The sequence below is a fragment of the Grus americana genome, chromosome 1 (assembly GCF_028858705.1).
Source record: "Grus americana isolate bGruAme1 chromosome 1, bGruAme1.mat, whole genome shotgun sequence".
NCBI lineage: Eukaryota > Metazoa > Chordata > Aves > Gruiformes > Gruidae > Grus > Grus americana.
The window spans coordinates 41,642,628-41,664,663 of record NC_072852.1 but is presented as its reverse complement, the minus strand read 5'-3'; the positions used below and the strand labels follow the sequence as shown (position 1 = coordinate 41,664,663).

Here is a 22,036-nt window from a genome sequence, read left to right as displayed (position 1 = left end):
AGAATGATCTAGCTCAACTTCCACTCCCAGGGCTGGGCTGACTTAGGAGCAGATAAAGACTCTCCTTTTCTAAGACATCCAAAGGGACTTAATGGAGGCATTATGATTTGTACCAGCTAAGGACTTCCATGTAAACAGGACAGGAATGCACATCTGCTCTTTGATAACTACAATGGAAACATTTGGCTTACAAGCTCATTTTAAGTACTAAATTTAATCAGCGTTCAGTCTCTCCAAGATCAAAGGATTCAGAGAGTATGACACATTTAAGTGAAGCCTGCTTATTATTATGTTTTCTTACATGCAAAATATTTGAGGACTCTTCAAGTGACATTCAACTCCACACAAGAGCATTTGAAGCATCCTACAAAGAATAGTTCAAATTCAATGTAATTATCAGAGTATCACATGGTTTAAATTATCTTGCACAGTTTTAGACTTGCTACATAAGCAAAGGCTAATATTAATTTGAATTAATTACCTTTGTTGAAAACAGGAAAAAAAACCCCAAACTTAAAACCCTCCTTGTTTGTAAAAATGCAACAATTCCTTTGAACTGGAGTTCACTATTTCTCCTTTCTTATTCTTCCCCATTTGAAAAAAAAAAATAAAAAGGAATTAAAAAAGAGTAGTACAAGATGAAAAGGAATAATCTTACTGCTGAAAATTAAGACTATGCAGTAAGTTAGGTATGTCATGTTTTCCATCATCATGAAACCGTAATTTTTGAGAAGTATGTCATTCACACACTTAAATTAACTAAAGAAATTTGAAAGTATTTCAGGAGCTAACAGATGTCAATTTCAGATGGTTCAATTATTAAAAGTGTTATTTATTTTCATTCTGATGATTTTGTTGGGAAGGGTAGAATGAAACAGCCCTTCTATTCCTTAAGTTGTCAACGGGCAATGGTATATATGAGAGCATGTTTGAGCAAATTCAAAATTGAGTTTGTTTATTATTATGCATAATACTTTTTCATCTCTCTCTTTTTTCCTGTTCTAATGTTTATAATTTGCATATCAGACAGCCAAGTGAAATATGTGTTTAAAAGCTAGAAACTTCATATAGACAGCACAGAAACCTGATCTTGAAAATACACATACAATCTGAATTTTGTTTGCCAGAATACCTACAGAATTGGATATTATTTCTATAAAAGCAATTCCCTATAAACATATTTATAATAAAATACTCTCTGAAATTCTCATAAACCTTCACCTCTTTTCTTATCTCCATTTTTACAGAGAGAAAACAGACACAAACAGTTTAAGTGATTTTACCAAGATCACCTAGAAAGTCTATAGCAGAAACAGCAGCCCAGGTTTCTCTGCTCCCTGTGCAGTGCCTTACTCATAACACGCTCTTTCCTGTCATTTATTGCTTTATTTCAGGGTAGAGGAAAACACACTTCTAGCCAAATAGGAAGGAGCTAAACTAATACAACATTGATTCCTAAGACTTCTCTTAAATTTTTCAAGCAAAGGGACCTTAGTCTACAGTTTAAAAATTTGCTTTATAAAAATCACCAAATGAAGACAAAAAAAGCTTGAAAGCGTAATGTGCACTTTGAATTCAAAAGTTCACTCTGGCAGTACGTTCTGCCAAGCAGATAGAGCATACGCTGACAAAGACCAGACCTCCTCCATACCACAATGCTGGCCAACAGGAATCGGATAAGTCAAAAAAGTAGGATCATTTCTGAGAAGCAATGGTGCAGTCAGGTCAAAACAGCAGGCAAAATAGTAACCTCAGGTGGCAGACTATCTTGTGTATGCTGATGAGGCATTGGCATTGTCCTTTCTACCTAGAAACGTTGGTTCTTGTCTTTTATTCATATATCCATTGTTGACGTTGGGAAAGGACAGGGTGTTTAGAGCAGCACCTCCAGCCTCTCAGGGTGGCTCATTGCTGCTGCCTTGACCAAGGCAGCAACAGGGTCTCTGGCTCTCCATACTAGTCCTGCCAGACCCTCAGAAAGAAAAGTAATGGGGCTCTGGAATAAGGGTAAGGAGGGGAAAAAGCTGCTTATTGTGAGAGGACAGGTGAGGGAGGTGGGGAAAAGGGCTGACCATCAGGCAGCTGTGGGAAAGAAAAGGGGGTCTGTAGATGAGAGAAGGTACAGGGAACAAGTGTATGCTAGGTAGGAGAGGATAGGGCCCCCCCAGCATGGCACAGGTTGTGAGGCTGGATGAAGACTTCCCCCGCCCCACCAACACACAGATTCCTGAAGCCATATTTGCACCTCTCAGCCCCTTTTCCAATACTCAAAGTTGCTAGGAAGCCTTCAGCAAGCTCCACTCATGCCACTCTCCTCCTCTTATTTAACCACAAACTCCAAGTTAAGCGTTCTCTTGAAGTGTAATTCAGACCTGGTTTAATTGATGTTCCCGAAACAAATTTCACAGACTGTTCCCCTCCCCTATCATTATGCAGCAGTCCCTGGCATCTGCACTGCAACATGGACACATCCTTACCAAGCTGACTTCAGAATCTCAGGAATTGCTTTGATTCTTCTTGTACAAACATATGCAAATGTTAGCTGAAATGTGTATCTCTATGTAAAGCAAATATCGAGGCTGTGCTATGTCACAGATCATATGGACTGACATGCAGCATACGGAATGAATGACGGCTACCTTAAAACATTTGTAGCTTCTTATTTCCTCTAAAAAAGGCGCAGCTGCTCTGGCCTATCGAGAGAGTATTTATGTCAAAGGAAATCCAACAACTTTTGTAGGAAGCCATATCTAAATCAATTGCTGGTGAACCATCACCAAAATTTGCCTGACAGTGAAATAGAGTTACTATGGCATCTGCTGAAATAATTTAGATGCGGCCTCATTTATTAAAATAGTAAATCTATACCGCTATTAATCAAGCGTGATACAAACTATCGATCTAATACTCGCTCCCTTAGCTGGTACTCAGAGGCATTAATTAAGGGAGCTGCTTAACATATCTGTTGTTTGCCTCTGTGTTGAACTATCAGCAAATGCAATCAGGAGTAATAATGAAGGCTGGAGTTAAACTACAGTGTATTCATTTAAATGGACCCTATAAGATTGTGTATGAATATCCAAGCAAAACAAGGTCAACAACCCTGGATGTGGCTGTTGAAATTTTGAAATATTTTGAAGTACATTAATTTGGCTAGATGAGAACTTCTACCTTTGTCGCCTACTTATTACCCAGCCCCAGAATTTTAAATGGGCCTTAAATGCCTTGACTTTTCATGACATTATACTGAACGGGACTTTAAGTAACACAAACGAGTGTAACATGGAACCAATTAGTCCAGATATGTTGGAAGACTTCAAATGCTACAATAAATGAAATCCTAATTTCTGGAGAAGGAAAACAATGAAGATCACTTCAACTCCATAACTTAGTATTGTTATGCACATATTTCCACCAGAAACTTCAAGAAAATATTCTTCCAATTTAGCAGTAATAATTCTGGATTTTATATGGAAGTGTATAAACTAGAGGCTTAGTTAAAATATAACTCTCAGTTTCCAGAAAAGAAAGAAATAAAACAAGGGGTCCTAAAGACATGATTTTCCAGATCCCAAAGGCTATACTTGGTTAACTGAGACTTACGTTTTAAATTAATTTCTCTTTTCAAGTTGGTGAGAAGGTGATCTGGAGTGAGCATTAGCTTACTTTGGTATTTTACTTCTGGAACCAACCTTGGAGTCAAACGCACCAGCTGTTAAAGATGAATTTGTGTCAAGGGAGAGAATCTGGATTTATATATTGAAAGGTAGGTTGGCACTGCCTTTCCCTTAACCTCAGATTTTGGTTTTCTAGAGTCAGCAGAACTCACAGCTTGGAAAGAAGCAAGCCAAGAAGAACTGATTAACAGCAGGAAAACAATCATCATAACTCATCATATATATGCACCAAGTTCCTGGTTTTGGCCTGGTGAATGAAATTTTGAGAGAGAGGAACTCTCATGAAGGCCATCTGCAGCAGGGAAGTCGCTTAGTTCACAGAAAATTCTGAAGGTATATTTTTTTGTCATTGCTCATTTCTGACACAGCTCCCTATATTTGTGAAGTCTACAGAGGCAGGTGTTTCTGGCCTAAAACAACCCTTCAACTGAAGAGACTATAGGTCACTCTGCCCCTAATCTGTGAAAGGAAATGGACAGTGCTGCAACGTGACCGTCCATCCCTGGAGCAGAAGAACAATTATTTAACACCACCACTTCATGTTTTGTCATGAATCCAGTTAAAAAAAAGCTCCTGATAAACATCAAAGAAATGTTGCTAAGAAATATGCAAAAACTGTGAAGTTTTATCTTTGGCCTTTGTTAACGTATAACCAATGAGTGTAGTCTTGACATGCACTGCACTGTCACTAGGCCTATGACCCACCCAAAAGGGAACTGTCAGAAAAATCTGAGTATCTGAGGAACTCCACCACTATCTCTTCAACTGCAGAACAGAAGACAAGATATTAATTGATAGCAAGACAGATTGTCGGCATCAAAAAAACGTTTTCCTGAGCAACTAGCATGCAAACCAAGCACCTGCCACCTTAACACGGTGAGCTGACTATGGTGCAAGGCAGGATCAAAGGGGTATGAGACACACATTAGGTTTCAGGAGACAAAACTGATGGATTCTTCCAGAACTGGAAAGAGCAATAACTATAGTGGATGACAGCACAATGGGTAGCCGCAGTCACATCTGATCCAACATTGATTAACACTGAATACAAACCAGACCTATTTCTCTGACATAATATTGGATTAACTCAACCAGTTTAATAAGAGGAAGTGAACATGAAGATTGAGAGTCCAGCAAGGAGGAACTAGGGATGACACAACACTCCTGACATTAGGAGGGTAATTTATCTTATTGTATGTGGTTAAGTGGTTTTAAGAGGTCAGGTACACGTCTCTCTTCATTAACTGTTAGAGCACTGCAAGGTGACACGCTCAGATTTACAGGTCTACCTTTGGGATGCCTAAAGAAAAGTGGGAGGCATCCCATCCCACATACCCACTAACTGACCCCTTATTCTAAGGAAAGAGAAAGACAGTAGAAGCTGACATTGCTCATACTCTCAAGAAACAGTAGGATCTTTGTTACTTCCTGTGACAGTACTTATTGGAGCTATCTGAACTGCCCTCTGCTCAGTGTAAGCTTAGAAGAGAACCACAATTCTATTTGTCTTCTCTCTGCTTTCTCAGTCAACACATCCAATTTACTACAATCAACATATTTTGAAATTGTACAGAAATTTCATACAAAACATCCCCAAAAGATAAAGGGTCTTCAAGAAGAAAGGAAGAGAGAGTGCCAAGGTGCTATTCTTGCTCAAGAATTTGGGGCATGTATTTCTATAAGCTATGTTACTGCCAGGGCTACAGCTCTCTAGATCCTCCAGGTGTGTGCATGTACTACGGCTGAGAACAGAATTACGCTTAAAAATCTGAAAAACAAACAAGCTTGCGAGAATTCAGACAGTGGGCAAGCTGCAGCTTTCTTTTATTGTTATTATTCAATTCAACTCTGCTTGATTAATTTTATGGAACCAAAATACACCAGGAAGGAAGAAGAAGGAATATATTTCCATATAAAATGGGTAAAACTTTATGAAATTAAAGTTATAGAGCTTAAAATATTCCTTGAAGATATCACTTCATTTATATTGTTTATTTTTGAGAAATTATTATGCTGGACAGTAAAAGGATAATAAACATTTTGAAGGAATGAAATCAAACAAACACACCTTTTTTAAAAAATAAAATAAAATGTGGTGCTCCAAAATAATTTATATGAGCAATTTTTTCATCTTTCTCCAGATCTAAATATTATTAAATTTTTCTCCAGATAAGACCTGTACTTGTTCCACGAACAAAATCAATTAGCAGTAAAACTACATAGAAATATCATATTAGGACATATCATATTAGGACAGTGGAAAAATTGAGTCAAACCCTTCTGATGTAGAATGTATCAAGTTCAACAATACAGTAAGAAGTACTTCAGAAGTTTCTAAGGATGGGTTATTTTGAAGAAATACAGTTTCTTCAGTACAGTAAAAGGAACTGTTTAGGTCAGAAATTCTTTTAAAAAGGACCAGCATGAATTTAAGAAGTTATGTTTTCATTTTTGCATTATTTTATCACTGAAAACAGTAGCTAGGGATTAAAACAGAAGTATGTATTCCACAGTTCTCTTCCCTCTCTCAAAATGTGTTGTTTTCAGACAAGTGCAACTAGGGACCACAACTGAGGACTGAATTACCCTTAAAACCAGCCAGTCTTCTCAGAAGTCAGGTCTAGACTACCAATTACTACCTCTATGGCTGGTCAATAAGGCTACTCACCTTTTGTCATGTCACAGAGACAGTCATACGCATTTAATCTCCCTGTCACGTAACATTATATGGGTAGGGAGAAACACGCTGTGCATCGGAGACAAGACTGAATCAGCACTGCATCCACGAGGCACGTAACATCCAAACCATGGTACTGCTCCAAAAGAAAGTGAACTTTCTGTGCTGCGCCTCCCAGCCAAGCAGGGGAAAGCTAAGGCTGGCGGTGGCCTTCTGAACACTGTTTTGTTGAGGAAATTGAAAGGGTCTATGTGATTTTGACAGCCCTTGGAGGTTGTTTTAAGAACACGGCTGCATCGCATCGGAGCACCTGACACAGCAGGGGCAGCTGTGCCACGCTGCTGCATCAGTGTGCGATTCCCCCAGCAAGAGGTTCTCCATCTGCTTTCGTATTCCCAGCAGTTCAGGTGTTCTGCCATCAAGGTCTGCCCCCAATGCACTCCTAAGTCTCTTAATGCCTCTCTAGTCCTACTCATGATAAAGGAACAGAGCAAGGATCAGGCCTATTCCTGATTTTTGTCTCGGAGAGGGGAAATAAAAACAAAAAATACCAAACTCTTCTTAAAAAGGTACCACACCATCAGCTAGCCAATTAGACTAACTTCAGCATCACTAGAACTGTTTTGTGGGGTTTTTTAATAGGAAAGATGATAGAGGAATAAAGTAAAAGAAGATCAGCAAAAAATATACCTTACATGGTAAGTTTAACCAGGTCCATACATCTTATTGCTATTCTTCAAATACAGAGCATAAATCTACCGTTTACAAACATGCAGATCTTTCCTCTGCCCAGACTGGCTTGTAAGGCACATACTCAAGGTAACGCTACTGACAGGAGTCTGTGCAGAGATTTAAAAGAAATGGGAATATAGCTACTATATCCCTGTTAGAAGAATATTTCCTCATAAGTAATACCTACATATGCACACATGTATACACTGCAGATATTTAGCTCAACTGCTTTTTTCCACGGTGCATGAGTAAGAAAAGCAGCAGCAGTCCACTGCAGCTCATCGTTAATAAAAGAACGTCAAGTTTTTACAATGTGAAATCTTGTGAAAGACTTCACAGTGCTCTGGCATAGTTACCTCCAAAAAAGCAGCAGGATCCAGTATCACCATAAAACTGCTATGGAAAGCAAGTGGGGAATGTGTTACTTATCTAATCTCTGGGTGGGTTTTAGGTAGACAAAACTTGGCCAGACAATGCAGGCTGAGCCTTTCATCAAGACCTTGCCTTTATGCTTCATGAACAAGACATCCTAGAGCACTGGCTCAGTACTGACTCAGAAGAAAAACACACACCTATAAGAATTGGCTTAAAAAACTAGCTTTTTTCAGTATCTAGATTTTCAGGGAAGTCTAGCCACATCTGACTGCGTTCAGTGCATGGAAAAAGAAGAAAGCGCCACACTGATTCTGTGTAACTGCACACTACGTCTCCGAGGTGACAAATAAAATTGGAAGAGACTGTTACATCACTGATCATTTAGTACTTCTTCTAATAGTCTAGATATTTCAGAATACTCTGCCATATTCTACTAGCCAGGGCGCACACAAATCGCGGTCCACTAAAGTCTGAAGTGGTGACCTATTTCTAGGCTTTTAGTGTTGCCAACGGGAAGATGCCACAAGGCCAGAATGAAGGACAGTGCAAAAAGCACATCGATACTCCTCCTCTCCCCATGAAGCGTCCTTCCCTACTACATCTCTGGATTGTTAAATAAGGGCTAATGACTAGTTTATGTAATATATTCAGTCTAGCACTGGCAGCAGGAATAGAGTGGTAGGGCACACAACTGTGTTTTACTGCAGTGATGCTGGAACATCACTGAGCCATAATTTCTGTGTGACACTGTGCCTGAATCTCAAACATCTCCAGTGACCATCTGTAGTGAAATGTACCTCAGTACTGCAGATGTTTGCGAGCCCCTGCTCAAATATGGCTATAAATACACTAGCAAACAGAAAAGCCAGTAATATCAGGAATTATCTTCACGTTGCCTTTGACATCATAGTGTATTACTGACGCAATGTTCCCAGGTACCTCAAGAATCAAAAAGTTTGAAATGTTCCACTACTTTCCTCTCATTTTACACTTTGACTACCAACATATTGGATGTCCTGATTTCAAAAGGGGGACAATTCCATTGCCTCAATTTGTAAAGAAGGCATTACATAACCAGCACTATATGTGCTAATTATTAACTCTGATCATAGTAAAACACAAAATGTTTTATATATTCCAGAAATACTCAATGGAACTCTGATTTTCCATTCTGTTTGAAAAGCATCATGCAGAAAAAGAGTCTGGTCTAGCAGATTACAAGAAAAGAAAGATACTGTAAAAATGATGTAACAGTACAAGTCAGGGCAAAAAAAAAATCCGGAAGCTTGAAGGCGCCATCCATCACAAATTAAATACACCATAAGGGTCAGTTATAAAAAAAGGAGAGGTGGGGCATTAGGGAGAGACAGAAGAAAAAACCCTTCATTAGAGAAAGAGGAAAGACATTATTTATCTCCAAAGTGTTACACTGAACTTGCTGCAAAATTGATCAGACCTCTCCAGACTCGGAAATACCCTATGGCAATTATTGATCAAGAGCAGTGAATGTGCTACAGACCATGTTTGTGTGCCCTACAAAAAAAATGGGCGGGGAAAAGAACTAAAGCGTGTTTAAAACATATTTAACTTCGAAACACACTCAACTGCTGAGTTAATGATTGCATGAGTTATTGCAGCAATGTGTATGAGGATAGATTATCTTCCGGAAAACATACCTGGCTAGATTGAATGCATCATCGATCAAGCCTGCTCGATTACTGACAGAGATAACCTGTGAGGGGCAAGCAGAAAAATTGAACCATTTAGGATGATGAAAGAGTGAAGGTTCACCTATCAAAGCAGATTTTAGGGATGAGAAGAGGAGCTTACCTCATGGTTCCTTGTTAGCTGATTAATTAGCAGCCTCCAATTCCTAATATCATAATTAACTCTAAAGTAGCCAGTCTGGTTGATGTTCCCCAGCAACCAACTTGCCTCTTCCAAAGCAGGAATTCTGTGGTGTTCTGGAAACAAAGAACAAGATGGGAAGGGGACTTTGTTTTAAATTTAAAAATTCTAAAGACATATCTGTTAAATTCTCTCCTTCTTTAAACATCCACGAAGGCAGTAAAATTAATTCAAAGACTAACAAAAACATTGTGTTTAATTACTGATTTTCTTTATCTGTTCTGATGTAGAGAGACACCAGCTGACATTCCTATGGGGATGTTTTACCCACACAGAACTCCAAGGGTGGGTTTTTTTCTGGCAAATACCATTTATATGAGAGGTGCCCATTTTAAGTCTGGTATCCTGATTCTGGCCATGCTAAAATAGCTTTTTCTACAACCATAACTCCAATAATTCAATGGATGTGCTATAGAGAGAAGACTAAACCTGTGCTTACAAAAAAAAAAATTCTTAAGTGTTTCTGCATGTAGTCAATGAAGCTTTTATATTGGATTTTAAATTAAAGTATTTCCAGTTGTACAGCTTCTAGTTATTAACCACTGAGAGGCTCCCCTTTAGAGCTAGACCAATTAACCTTATATCAACTAACCTGTTCTTCCTCTTTCCTCTCTTTTTAAGTAAGTAATCACTTGGAGGCTGAAAGTCTAAATTTATTCCAGTATTTGTACAGTCAGGCAGGCCACAACTATTTGCAGGACTAGGGATTTCAACAACAAAAACACCCTGAACTCACAACACACAGCTCTTTCACTATGGAAAGAATCATCATGGAATGAAGCCTCAGGCTGCAATGTCTCTTGAAGAAGCCTTCCATCTAGTAAATTATTCTGACAAAACTGATCATCCACCCGAACTCACTAAAAATTAAGTAATTTTTTTTCTACTATAATAAAATTAGTTTGTACACCGTTGACAAAAGGAACAGTCTTCTCATGCATTTTTAAAAATAAAAAGAAATACATAAAATTTGCTTTAAACATAATTCCATCAGGGAATTGTTTGGTGTGCTTGAATTCTCTGAAAGTAACGAATGGGAAAAAAAGTGAACAATACAGTCTTAACAATTCACGCTTACTATCTAGTATCTAGACTTACTAAAGAAATTGATTTGTTTCAGCCTTTCTTATAAAAATGTAATTTCTGAGGAACTAATAGATGACTAGGACTACAGATAAAAGTTATGCTTCTCCCTTCACTAAATATCTCTAGCAAACACACAAATAACTATCATTTTAAGGTGCAAAAAATACAAAGAGCAGCAAAACCCCAATCCTAAAACCACCTAATTATATGTTTAACTTTAAATTCATGGAGTTGTGTTATGCACACGAATTCAGATAAAAAGCTGCAGGATTAAAAAGAAAGTCCTCTTCTCACCCACGTAGTTCTGATATCATTAAAATTACTTAGAAATACATGTCTTAGAAATGCTAAGTCCAGAATAACTCAGTTGTTGCCTATTCAATTCAATTCTTATTGCTCTTTTACAGTTTGTCTAAATGACTTGCACCAGTTCAATTTAATTATTCTATATAAACAATTAGAAAAAAAAAATACAGACCCCTGGTTTTAGTTAAAATATTGATTACATCCATTAAGTTGTCTGTGATAAAGCACCAAGCAGACACATTCTTTAGGAGCCAACATATCCGGCAGAAATGGGACTGAGAAAACTAGAATTAAGTCCTACGACTCCGTGGGCTTCCCAGGCGTTCATGCCACCAAAGCGCCCAAGCTGCTTTTGCCACGCAATCTGATTTGGAAGGAGGTTTTAACACTGGGTGTCCTTCCTTCCACAGGGATCTGTTAAACGCTGGGCTATGTAGCTCAGTCCTAAGCAAACTCTCTTAGACTGCTACACTGAAGTTGCTCTTCTGTTTAAATCCTTTTTTCACTGGACCTGAAGTCAGAATCACCCAGCTGCTCCAGCCTACTTACAGAAGACTTGAATCCTGGTTCCTGTGTAAATCACTGAATCTTATACAAAGAAAAAGATTACTGTAGAAATACTGTAAAAGATCGTAACAATTTACAGCATAGTGACAAAGGCACTTTCTTAGAACAGGTTTGGATCAAATATCTCCTGCAAAACAGAGAGAGAAGGAATTTGAATCTGGATCTACCCCATCCTATTTAGTTTACTCAGTGTGGTGGTGTGGATACAACCCGTCACCCCAAATCTCAGCTGTTTTCCGTATCAATCGAGTGGGTTTCTTAAGAGCAACAGCAAAAATACCCACTTCTATATCTAGGAGAGACTGCTGAGGGAAACGACGACTTTTAGAGTTTCTCCGGGTCCTTAGGGGCATACTGCCATGTGGGGTCAGGAGCAGGCTGCCCATGCCTGGCAGAAAATCCTACCCCCTTAACACAGTACTGCTTTCTGCCCATGCTCTTCTCTTGCAAACTAACCTTCAAATGACACCGTCGCTGAAAGTAGCTACTTGTAACTGGTTAATCCCTGCATCTCTATGATACCTAAAAGCATACCAAATGGGCTATGAGCACACATTAATCAATATCTGGGTAAATAAATACATTCAATGGAAATTTTCAAAATCAGATGTAATAAAAAAACTACATAATTTTTTTTCTTCTTTGAGTATTTGTATTAAATTTTGATCTCCAAAGTGAGGAAATTACTTATGCTGTAACAGAGTACAGAACGATACTTGCCAGTCAAATATGACAAGTTCAAAATAACCTATTTCACAAGTAACAGCTGCGCAACACCTCCAGCACATATTGCTTTAATGGAGAACAGTATCTTTTCAAAGCCCGATGGCGTTATTACTGTTTTGGTCAGTTTAAATCCAACCATAACCCCTTGCTATTATTTTTCAATAAGACCACTCATGTGTTGACCTTTTCCTGAAATACAGGACAGGAATCTTTCACGCCTTTCCAGCTCATATAAGCAGGTGGGTATTTTAAGGGACTGCCTGATGTATGTGCTTCACATAGTTCTATATAATTTACTGGAATTTGATGTTTGAGTCTGTCAATTCTCATGCCTTACTATTACAGAAATTCTTTCTTTTGGCAATTACAGCACTGAAAATTTCTATACACCTGGGCAATTTCTCCACTTAACCACAAACACATTCATTAGTTTCCTGTTAAAAGTATTATAGTTAGGGAAAAGGTAGTCATTCAGTGTTAAACCCTGTATTAAACCATTCATGACTTTCTAAACAACAACAAGGATTTCATTTGGGAAGAAATCTATCTCTTATGGTATTAGTTCACCTCTTAAAATTCAATCTAATATCTATATACAGTTGTATTTGAGATTAAAGGGAAATTTTTTTAATCTTCTTCCATCAGGAAGTATTTTTCCATGGTCATGTTTTGTCTGGAAACCTCAGAAAATAACACTGCTCTGAAACTTCAAGTTTTGCCATATACATAAAGGAGACATTTAGGAGGAAATGGTTAAATTTTATGACATTTGCTTTGAAGTAAGAAAATCAGTTAGGGTCTGACTCTTATTTTCTCTGCTCTGGAAGTGTGAGACAGTCCTCCAGCTGGTGCTAACTGCAAGCGCCTTGAAGTTCTGAGCTCTCCCAGCTCTCGAGCAACTTCAACTCCATCAAAACCAGCAGGAACGACGGAAGCCTGCTCCTCCGCACCGCAACATGCGCACCTCGTAAGGCAGGTCTGGGCAAAGGGCACTCCTCTGCAAGACACTGCGCCAGTGCTGACGAGAGCGTGGGCTAAACACAGTTCTACTACCGTTTCAAGTGTTCAGACTCACAGTTGTTATTTTAACTCTTCATTTTATACAACCCCTAGCATACCAGGAAATTGGTTTATGCTGGTAGAAATCCTACTGGGAGAACTGACTCAATTTTCCGGTAAAAATAACTGCACAAGAGTAGCACAATTTCATGCCAACAACAGCAAGTGAAATTTTCCTGACAAAGAAAATGTTCGATGAGGAATTTCATCACAATCACAATATTTTGTGAAAAGGTACTGGCTTTAACTAAATTCTGCAAATCTTTTTGCAAGAACTTTTCATACAGGGAGAAGGCAAACCAGAAGAAAAAGTTGTTTCTGTCTCACTTGCCATGTCGCCCTATCTCCATGTTGAAAAAAGTATTTTGGTACAGAAAACACCACAGTAAATGGAGCACATCAGTAAATATGATCATGTTCTGTCTCACACACTCTTTCCTCAGACTACCCTTCCATCCATTAACATTCCTATATGATGAAACTGCTAATGTCTAAGGTGATACAGAATGTAAGCAGCAGTCTTCTGTTAGGATCTTTGCTCAGCTGCTAGAATAAAAGGAATGATTCTGCCTCATTGTCAAAGTCATGCCAGGATTGCAGGTCTTGTATCCCTGGTCCTCACTATGGCTGGCTAAAGTCGTAAAGCAGGACCTATACATTATTTCACTTCACAGTGTTTCCCTTCCTCCCACTTTTGAAAGACAAAAGAGTGGAGTCTGGAAGCAACACAGGTCAAGCTCAGCAGCTGAGTCTCAGAAAGGAAAAGAAAGGGTATTTTTCTAACGCTGCACTAGTGCTCTGTTCCCCAGTGTGCAGCCAGCAAACCCCAGCTCAGAAGCAACTATCTTCTACAAAACACTTCATGGAAGAGAATCAGACTGCCAAGGGGCTTACAGTTAAAGCAGAGATTATCTTGTAGGAGGTGGCATCATACAGTAAATTGGGACTTGCTGTTTGGAAGGCAATTGCCCTGTTGAACTTTCTTTCCCCCATCTCATGGCAATCCTGTGGAGATACTACGAGGAGTATGAATGAGAGTCACTTTACCAGAGACAGGGAGGTCCATCCGAGGAATATTTCCCTGGGACATAACAAATCAGTCAAGGTACAGGAGGTGGGGATGGAAAGGGCAGGAGGCAGACTGTAAAACTGCATGGGTCAGTTCAGTAGCACTTGCTGAGTCGCATGGAGATGTTTCCTACCTGGAGCCTGAGCACCAGAACAATCATGTCCAGGGAATGGCAAGTATGTCTTTTTTTCCAAAGCCTTGCTCACCTGTTTGAAATGGATGCTAGCTAAACCTCCTCACTTGAGGATAAGGTCACTTCTCCTGGATATGCAGAAACGCGACAGGTGAGCCTGTGCTTCCACACTTAGTATGCCTTCAGCAGCAATCGCCAACACCTTCCCACAAGCCCTGCTAAGCAGTCGTCATCTGGGGATGGGCTGAGTTCAAAGCTGGTCCTTGACTTTTTACCCACTACTGATTTTGGGCTGATCCCAAAACACTGTGGACATTATGTTCCTCCATCATTACAGTGACCACAAAAGAGGCAACTTATCTAGGAGGAACAGAAACAAGCCCTGGATCTATGACAGAGCAGAAGTTCGTAAAGCAAATGATTTCCACAGTGCTGGTGAAATTCATCATTCAGCAGACCTCCAAGACTGTAACACAAAGAGCATTGCAGCCATCCCAGTGTGATGTCTCTGACTTCAACATGGATGGGAAGGCTAAACATGAGACGTCTCCTTTCTTTGTGACTGGTTTGGTTTTCAGAGGCTTAATAGCTGTGACTTGCCTGAAGCAGAGCAGCCCCATCCATGGCTGTGGGGAATGAACAGGGAGAAAGGTGGTGGTGACATAGCTGTGCAGCACTCAGAGCAGAAGACACAACTCCATTTCACATACCCAGACAAACTGAGCCAGTAAAAGGGTCACCTGATGGCTGGTATATGAACTGATGAGCAGAAAAATGCTTACATCAATGCTATGGCAACTGGGTAAGGAGAAGAGAGACTGGTAGAAGCACTTGCAAAATGAAAACCTTCCAGAACTACGACTATATACTTTCTACAAACAGGTGTGAAGAGCTACAATGAATATGAAACATCTTGGAGATTATGCACTTTGTCAGGCAAGTTGCCAAGGCCTGGCAATGTCCTTTCTACAGCATTTGTTGCAAAGGACAATGAATTGCATCTCAATAAGATGCTGCATAGTTGTAATTTCCAATGTGTCTCTCCAACTTGGTGTTGTGAAGAGTGGACAGAATGAGCTCTGTTGTCTGTTGCCAGCAGTTGGGATGATCTGCAGTTATCTGAAGTAATCCTGCTCAGCATATTGAACAATTAGAGATCTGCATGCCTCACTATCTGCTATGTAACCAGACACGGCCAGGATGCATAGAGAGTGGCAACCAAAGCATCCTACATTCAGTCACTCTCACAAGACTGGACAGTGGCCTCTTATACCTTGCTCACGAAAATGCCAGTTGGCATCCTACAATACCTTGATGAGGTCACAGACATGGTAGCAAAGAGGATGCAAAAATCAGTAATTCTCTCTCTTGTCCTTCTGCATGTACATGAAGGAAGAGTATTCCATCAGCAAACAACCATCCCTGGTGAACTCTAGTGCAAGGCAGGGGGTGTACTCCTTTGGGAAATTGTTATTCAAACTACCACAAAAAAAAGAATATTTCTTGATGGCAATACATGCAGCTATTTCAAAACTGCCATGGTTTCACTTCTCTCAGATAACACACACACAAGGTTAATTTTATTGAAAAATTTAAGTCATATGCCAAGATATCATAATGGCAGTCATTAACTTGGACCCTCTTCATTACTGGTAGTTAAAATGAGGTAATGTGATCAGTATTACATGATAGACAACAGACAGCTGTTCATCATGTCCTATCCATTCTTCCGGTTACACTGGAAGCTTCTTTAGCACAGCAGTTTAGTCAACAAGAAGGAAATGCCCGCTCCTTCCTAAAGAGGGCATGGAAACCATCCTCATGAACAGCATTTCCTCCAAAGTTGATTTGAGTATCCACATTCAATTACACTCACTTGAAGAACAATGTGACCGCTCCCAATCTTCAAAATATCCTCTGGAGTAGTTTGTTTCACCTCCAGCTTGCGGAGTCGTTCCCAGACTACTTGCTGGGACAACACTGAAACTGTGTCCTCCGCACAACAGAAAGTCTTCAGGATTCTTCCCGTCCACAAGAATCAATCCTGGAAACTGTCCTTTCCAGTCTCAGAATCCCCCCCACCCCCCCCATGAAAAAAAGATACCAGATGCAGAAAATCTCCAGGAGTATCACAAAATCATCTATACCAGCCCCAATACAACACAGCAAAGAATCATACATTGAGTACATTCGGGGATGTTCTTACTGACTTTTTTATGTTGAAGAATTCTCCAGCTGAGCTAGACAACAATAAGTAGAAGCAAGAGGACATCCTTGCTGTAGTCCTAAGTTTACAGTCTCATTTTCAATGAGGCACAGCAAGTGAGTGAGTGAGCGGGAAAGTAATGAGGAAGGACAAGGATAATGACAATAGATCACAGTGGCATTGATTCGTTACACAGGAAACTGATGACTCAGAAAGGTTCCTCTTTAATTTCTATATAGCAGCCACACCAAAATCATTGCTCACACCGGCCATCATTAATTTGTTGATTTCTTGAAGGCATTCCGATAGGAGCAGTAGATCTTAAAAGAGTAGGTAGTGGTTTTATGGACTTGTTCCTCCACAGCACTCTGCAAGTAAAAGGCAATGAGGAAGCAACTGTGCAGATAATAGTGATATACTGAACTTTCAAGGCAGGAGTGAAGGGAAGGAGGCATGCATGTACAACCTAATGAGATGAGATGAGATGAGATGATCAACTCTCTCTGAAGTCAGTGGGAATCTTTCTATTAACTTCAATGAGAGTTCAATCAAGCCCTAAAGGACAAAAGTAGAGCAGGTCATTAAGGCAGACTGTGAAAGTGCAAACAGGTTTTGAAGTATTCCGGAGGTGTTAATATTAAAAAGTATGGCCAATGCGATATATTTCTGCAAAGTAAGGCAGCACCTGTATGCTCTGACTAGAGTATGTTTCTCAAGTATGAACATGTGCCCTGGTCCCAGGCACATTTCTAAATCATTATATCATGGGAGCAGCGTAAAACACGTTACGTTCTGATAGGCAGCAAATGATCAGGGCAAAGAAACACATACCTTATACCACTAGAAAGTTGAGATACTCAAATTTCCACTGATCTTACACCATTCACTTCTACTCCTGCTGGCTGATAAGCTCTATGTGACTATTATCTTTTAGTGACTTAGAAAATAGAAAAAAAGGAAAAAAAACATAGGCTCACACAAGTTGGACACTTTCCTCTCTCCAGTTAAATTTCTATCAGAGGGAAATCCCTATGCCCTATTAATTTTACAAGAAGGGGTCAGTTCTCCCTCTGCAGCCCGTGTGTTGAGGGGATGCATGGATTCTTCTTTTCCCTTCCATCTAATCATTCTGTTCAATTCTCCACATTTCTTCCCTCGCTCTCTTCAATTCCAGTCCAAAACAGTCAGCTGATGTAGCATGAACTGCTAAGGAAATAGAGCAATATTTCATGAAATGTCTATGGCGGGATTCCTTTTTTTTAGGTGATAGAAAAACACTGGTATCTAGCCCTAGCTGTGCTCAGTACGATAACTATTATGATCATGCAGGAACTGAGGAGGGAGAAAATAAGTAGTAAGCAGCATAATGCGCTTTTGTGGTCCAGCATCTGGTTATCTAATAGAGAAAAGAAATACTTTGATAGATCAATAAGGAAACTTTTTAATGACATTAAACGTTTCTTAGCCCTGGCTCAGACTATGGATCGGAGTTAAAAGTGCCAGAATTCTAAATACTTTGCTTTTACTAAGTCATACTCATCAGATGCTTTGCTATACAAATATTACATTTAACTTTCACCAATCAATAAAGTGAATTGCATTCATCAATGATTTGATATGTGTTGCTAAATATAAAATACTTAGCACTTAGGTACACATTTCTATGTAAAAGCTTTTCATTATACTGTCTAACTTCTGCGATAATTATCTTGCTTGTTGCTCATCCTTCATTCCTCCTCCCTCCCTTCCCAACTCTCCTTTTTTTGTAATTCATTTCAAGTAGCTAAAACTGGGTGCAGAGCAACTAAACCCAACAATTACCTAGGATCAATTCGAGAGAAACAGTTGAGGAAAACACAAGTATGCTTTATGAGATTCCACTGGGAGGAAAGTTTATTTTTACCTGATTTGTTAGACACCCATATAATTGCCTCTGATGAGATGTGGCTCGTATTTCCTACTGCAATTGTTAATGGAATCTGCCACAAGTAGCTGCAAGACAAAGGAGGGGGAATCTAAGAACAAAAATACTGAACTGATTCTTCTCACAGCAATCAGGGATCATGTCAAAGAAATCAAAACACAATTTCAGTAGCAGTGTAAAGATGTGGATTCTAACAAGTTACTTTGATTTTGAAATGCATTTGCTATTAGCAATAAAACAATGAAGAAGTCATTCATCTTAAAAAAAACCCCTAAATTATATTTCACATTTTTCACACACTATCATCATATGAGGATTTTTTTGCAAGGCTTTCCTAATTTAACAAAATTATTCACAAAAGAGGAAATAATGATTTCCCACAGAAAGTAGAATACTTTTTTACCTTTACTTAGAAAAAGAGAACCTCTAGGTAAAACATGCTTTGATTTATAGGGACTCCAAAGTCTGAAAATAACTCACCCTTCTAGAAACTTCTTAAAGAGCTATGATGAGCTTTCACAGCTGCTGGTTTATAAAAACAAAACAAATGGTATGGATCTCCACTTCTTTGCACCATTTATTATCACTTACTTGTATGCAAAGTAATAAAAAACATGCTACATGTGTATTTGGAGATATGCTGGTATAATCAGACCCCAACTTCCTTACAGGGTATCACAAATTGTTTCTCATTTGGAATAAATGTTATCATTTACCTAAGAGTTTTATATAATATCTTTATCTCAATAAACAGAAATTGACTGTATGATAAAGTCAATCTTTTGGGGGAGAGACGGAAAAGGTGAATTCCTGAGTGTCTTCATCATCATCTCTATTCCTAAACTTTCAAAAATAAAAAAAAACCCCTCTCATTCCATCAGCCAGTGAAAGAACAGGCACTCCCTCACAGGCCTGCCATGTCATTTCGTACACCAGTCAAGAGGAAGCACTCAGTAATGGTCCAGGTGGTAACCTTTGCCCAGGGAGTATGTCTGCATTTAAGCAAAGCAGCATGGCAAGAGAATGGCCCCAGCTCAGACATCACTGTATGCTATACTTAGATACCAAATAAGTACATAATTTTAGATCAATTTAATTAAAATGTTGCAAGGATGAGTGCGGGCAATTTCCACATCAGCTTCTCTCCTGCAAAACTAGCCTGTGCTAGCAAAAATACTAGGTTTGCTCCTTTCTGCTTACCCAGAAGCCTGCTCCACTTAACTACAAACACCACCCAAATGTGCCACGACTGCAGTTGACACATGCTGGCTTGCAAACCTTGAGCCTGGGAACATGCCTGCCGTTCGGCACTGGAAACCAAGGGGATCACGGACCATGCACCACTGAATTCCCCCTGTGCTGGTTCAGTGAGACATGGTGGAGTGCTGCAGTAATTTCTGTTCCCTGTTACTCTCATCAATAACACAAGGATTATTTGATTCTATTATTTCAAAGGCCAGATCCAGCAAACAGTTCCAGACATGAGTAACTCCGCACACTTGACGTAAAGGCGCAGAGAGCAGCCCCGTTGTGGGAGATGTGGCTGCCGGGCTCAGGGTCGATGTGACGTCCCAGCCCGGCCAACACCACCGTGGGCTTGCCTGGGGACCCAGAGTCTGGGGTCAACCCAGCTGCTGCCCCCAGGCCTTGCTTGGGGGCTGAGGGAGGGAGAGACCCCTGACCTGCCAGCCCTGCTGCTGTGCTCAGTTCCCCACCCCGTCGCAAAGAGCCCCCGCATGCACGGGGTTTGCAGCGCTCACAACAGAACCGCGTGTGCTGGGAAACGCTTGTCCATACAGCAGTGATTCAGCAGAGAGGGGGAGATATTTGGAAAAGTGTACAGCTGAAAGCGCTATGAGTGACACTAGAAAGAAAACATGGCATTTACTGCCATATGGGAGAAGAAAAAAGGTCCCATGTGATTTTGGGTTCTCTGAATGTTGGTATCATGACACACTGGGAAAATGATTAGATTTACTCATGCACCGAAGACAGGCTCCACAGGAGCACATGCTCTAGCAGATACTTTTTGGATAATTAAACTGTGGCATTTGAAGATGCTACTGCCTTTATCAGTCTGCAGAATCCTTGTGCTGGATGTTACCACCCTCCATAGCCCAGCCGACAGAAAAGGATGCTCACTGGCACATTAGCTTCTTCAGTTCTCAGTCAAGTCTTCATGCAAAGTTACGTTCACTGTTGGCTTAACTAATACTCTGGACTGTCAAGTAGAGTAACAAAGTGAAAACATGTATTGTGTCCTGCTGCTTCGGCTATAGTGGCAATAACCTCAGAGTTCAACAGGTGAGGGCAGTCAAGAGACGCTGTGAAGTGATGGACTGGAGAATATTCACAACTCTCTTAAAAACCTTACACCTTACTAGACACCCACCAGTGTTTTATAGTCCAAAAATCCTTCCAGGAAAGATACCATCTTTAAAAATACATCCGGTTCTAAATACTCAGGTTCTCCAGAATAAAAAGGATGCTAGCAAACTGTGATTGAGAAAAATGAGGCAAAATTAAGCACAAAGTTCATACGTTATTTGAAAGATCAGGAACTTTGGTATAGGAAAAAAATGAAAGAACTGCATTTGCATGATATTTTTATGACTCTTGAGATCAACTCCTACTGAAAAAGTTATACTGCAAAATAAAAGATTCTGAGAGCTGCCTTTGTAGCTTATTTAAACACATATATAGACATACACAAATATAAATGTATGAACAGAGACATGGACGCCTGTTATTTTGAGAAGGAACTTCATAAAAGGATATTCTGTACATTGCAATATCTATACAGAGAAGACATTATTATTTTATGTTACCTCCAATTAAGGTAAATCCTATTGAAATAAGGATAGATCCTTCTCTGAAAGGTGATCTACCTGTGGAACAGGAGTCATGTAAGCTATCCATCCTCAGAAAACACATGGGGACTTAGTTGGGAAGATACATACTGGTAGATTTAACTTTTACCTACCCAAGATGAGACACCTACTGATATTCTCAGCACTCTCTGGAACCTCCAAATCTTGTCCTCTTGGTTATTGGTTTACCAGGTGAACCACAGATTTCCTTTTAATAGACCTCACCAGAAACCCATTTTTTCCTGCTTGTACTGCTGCTGTTCTCTGTATGTTTATCTGCTTTCCCCTTCCAGTCCTCTTCATTCTCAGTGAAACTTCTGCTGCTTTTACAGAAGAAGCTGGAGCTAACTTTTTTATCTGTATGTGAGGGAGAAGTATGTGGCTCACCTTTCAAGGATTTTTGTTTGGTTGACTTCTCCTACACACCATCTCTGAGTGATCCACATGGACTGTGTTCTCCGGCTGTGACTAGGAAGAAGCAAACTTTTTTGTACTTTTCTAGTGCACTCTTCTACCTCACAGAGAAAAGAGGAAGAGGCCCCACTTGCCTGTTTTCCTCCTGCTTTGTCTGGGAGTAGTGCGGATCTTTTATTTATTCTTTATACATTGGGAGCACCACCAGTGTGCTCTCTGTATGCATTTATAACCAGGAGGAAAAGGTAGCCTGCTCCACCTGGCTACCTGCTGTGACAAACCGGTTCCAGTGAAAATAAGAATCTAG

At 39.8% G+C, this 22,036-nt stretch overlaps 1 protein-coding gene across 2 annotated transcripts in view; it reads right to left on the bottom strand.

Annotated features, from left to right (window-relative positions):
* Positions 1-22,036, bottom strand: part of TRHDE (thyrotropin releasing hormone degrading enzyme) — a 222,951-nt gene that overhangs the window by 39,498 nt on the left and 161,417 nt on the right. For both annotated transcript variants that reach the window (XM_054807940.1, XM_054807947.1), the window contains 3 exons: positions 18,425-18,513; positions 9,292-9,425; positions 9,138-9,193 (listed from right to left, as the gene is read on the bottom strand). In XM_054807940.1, coding sequence (XP_054663915.1) covers positions 9,138-9,193; positions 9,292-9,425; positions 18,425-18,513 — 279 coding nt within the window. The remainder of the gene's footprint in view (positions 1-9,137; positions 9,194-9,291; positions 9,426-18,424; positions 18,514-22,036) is intronic.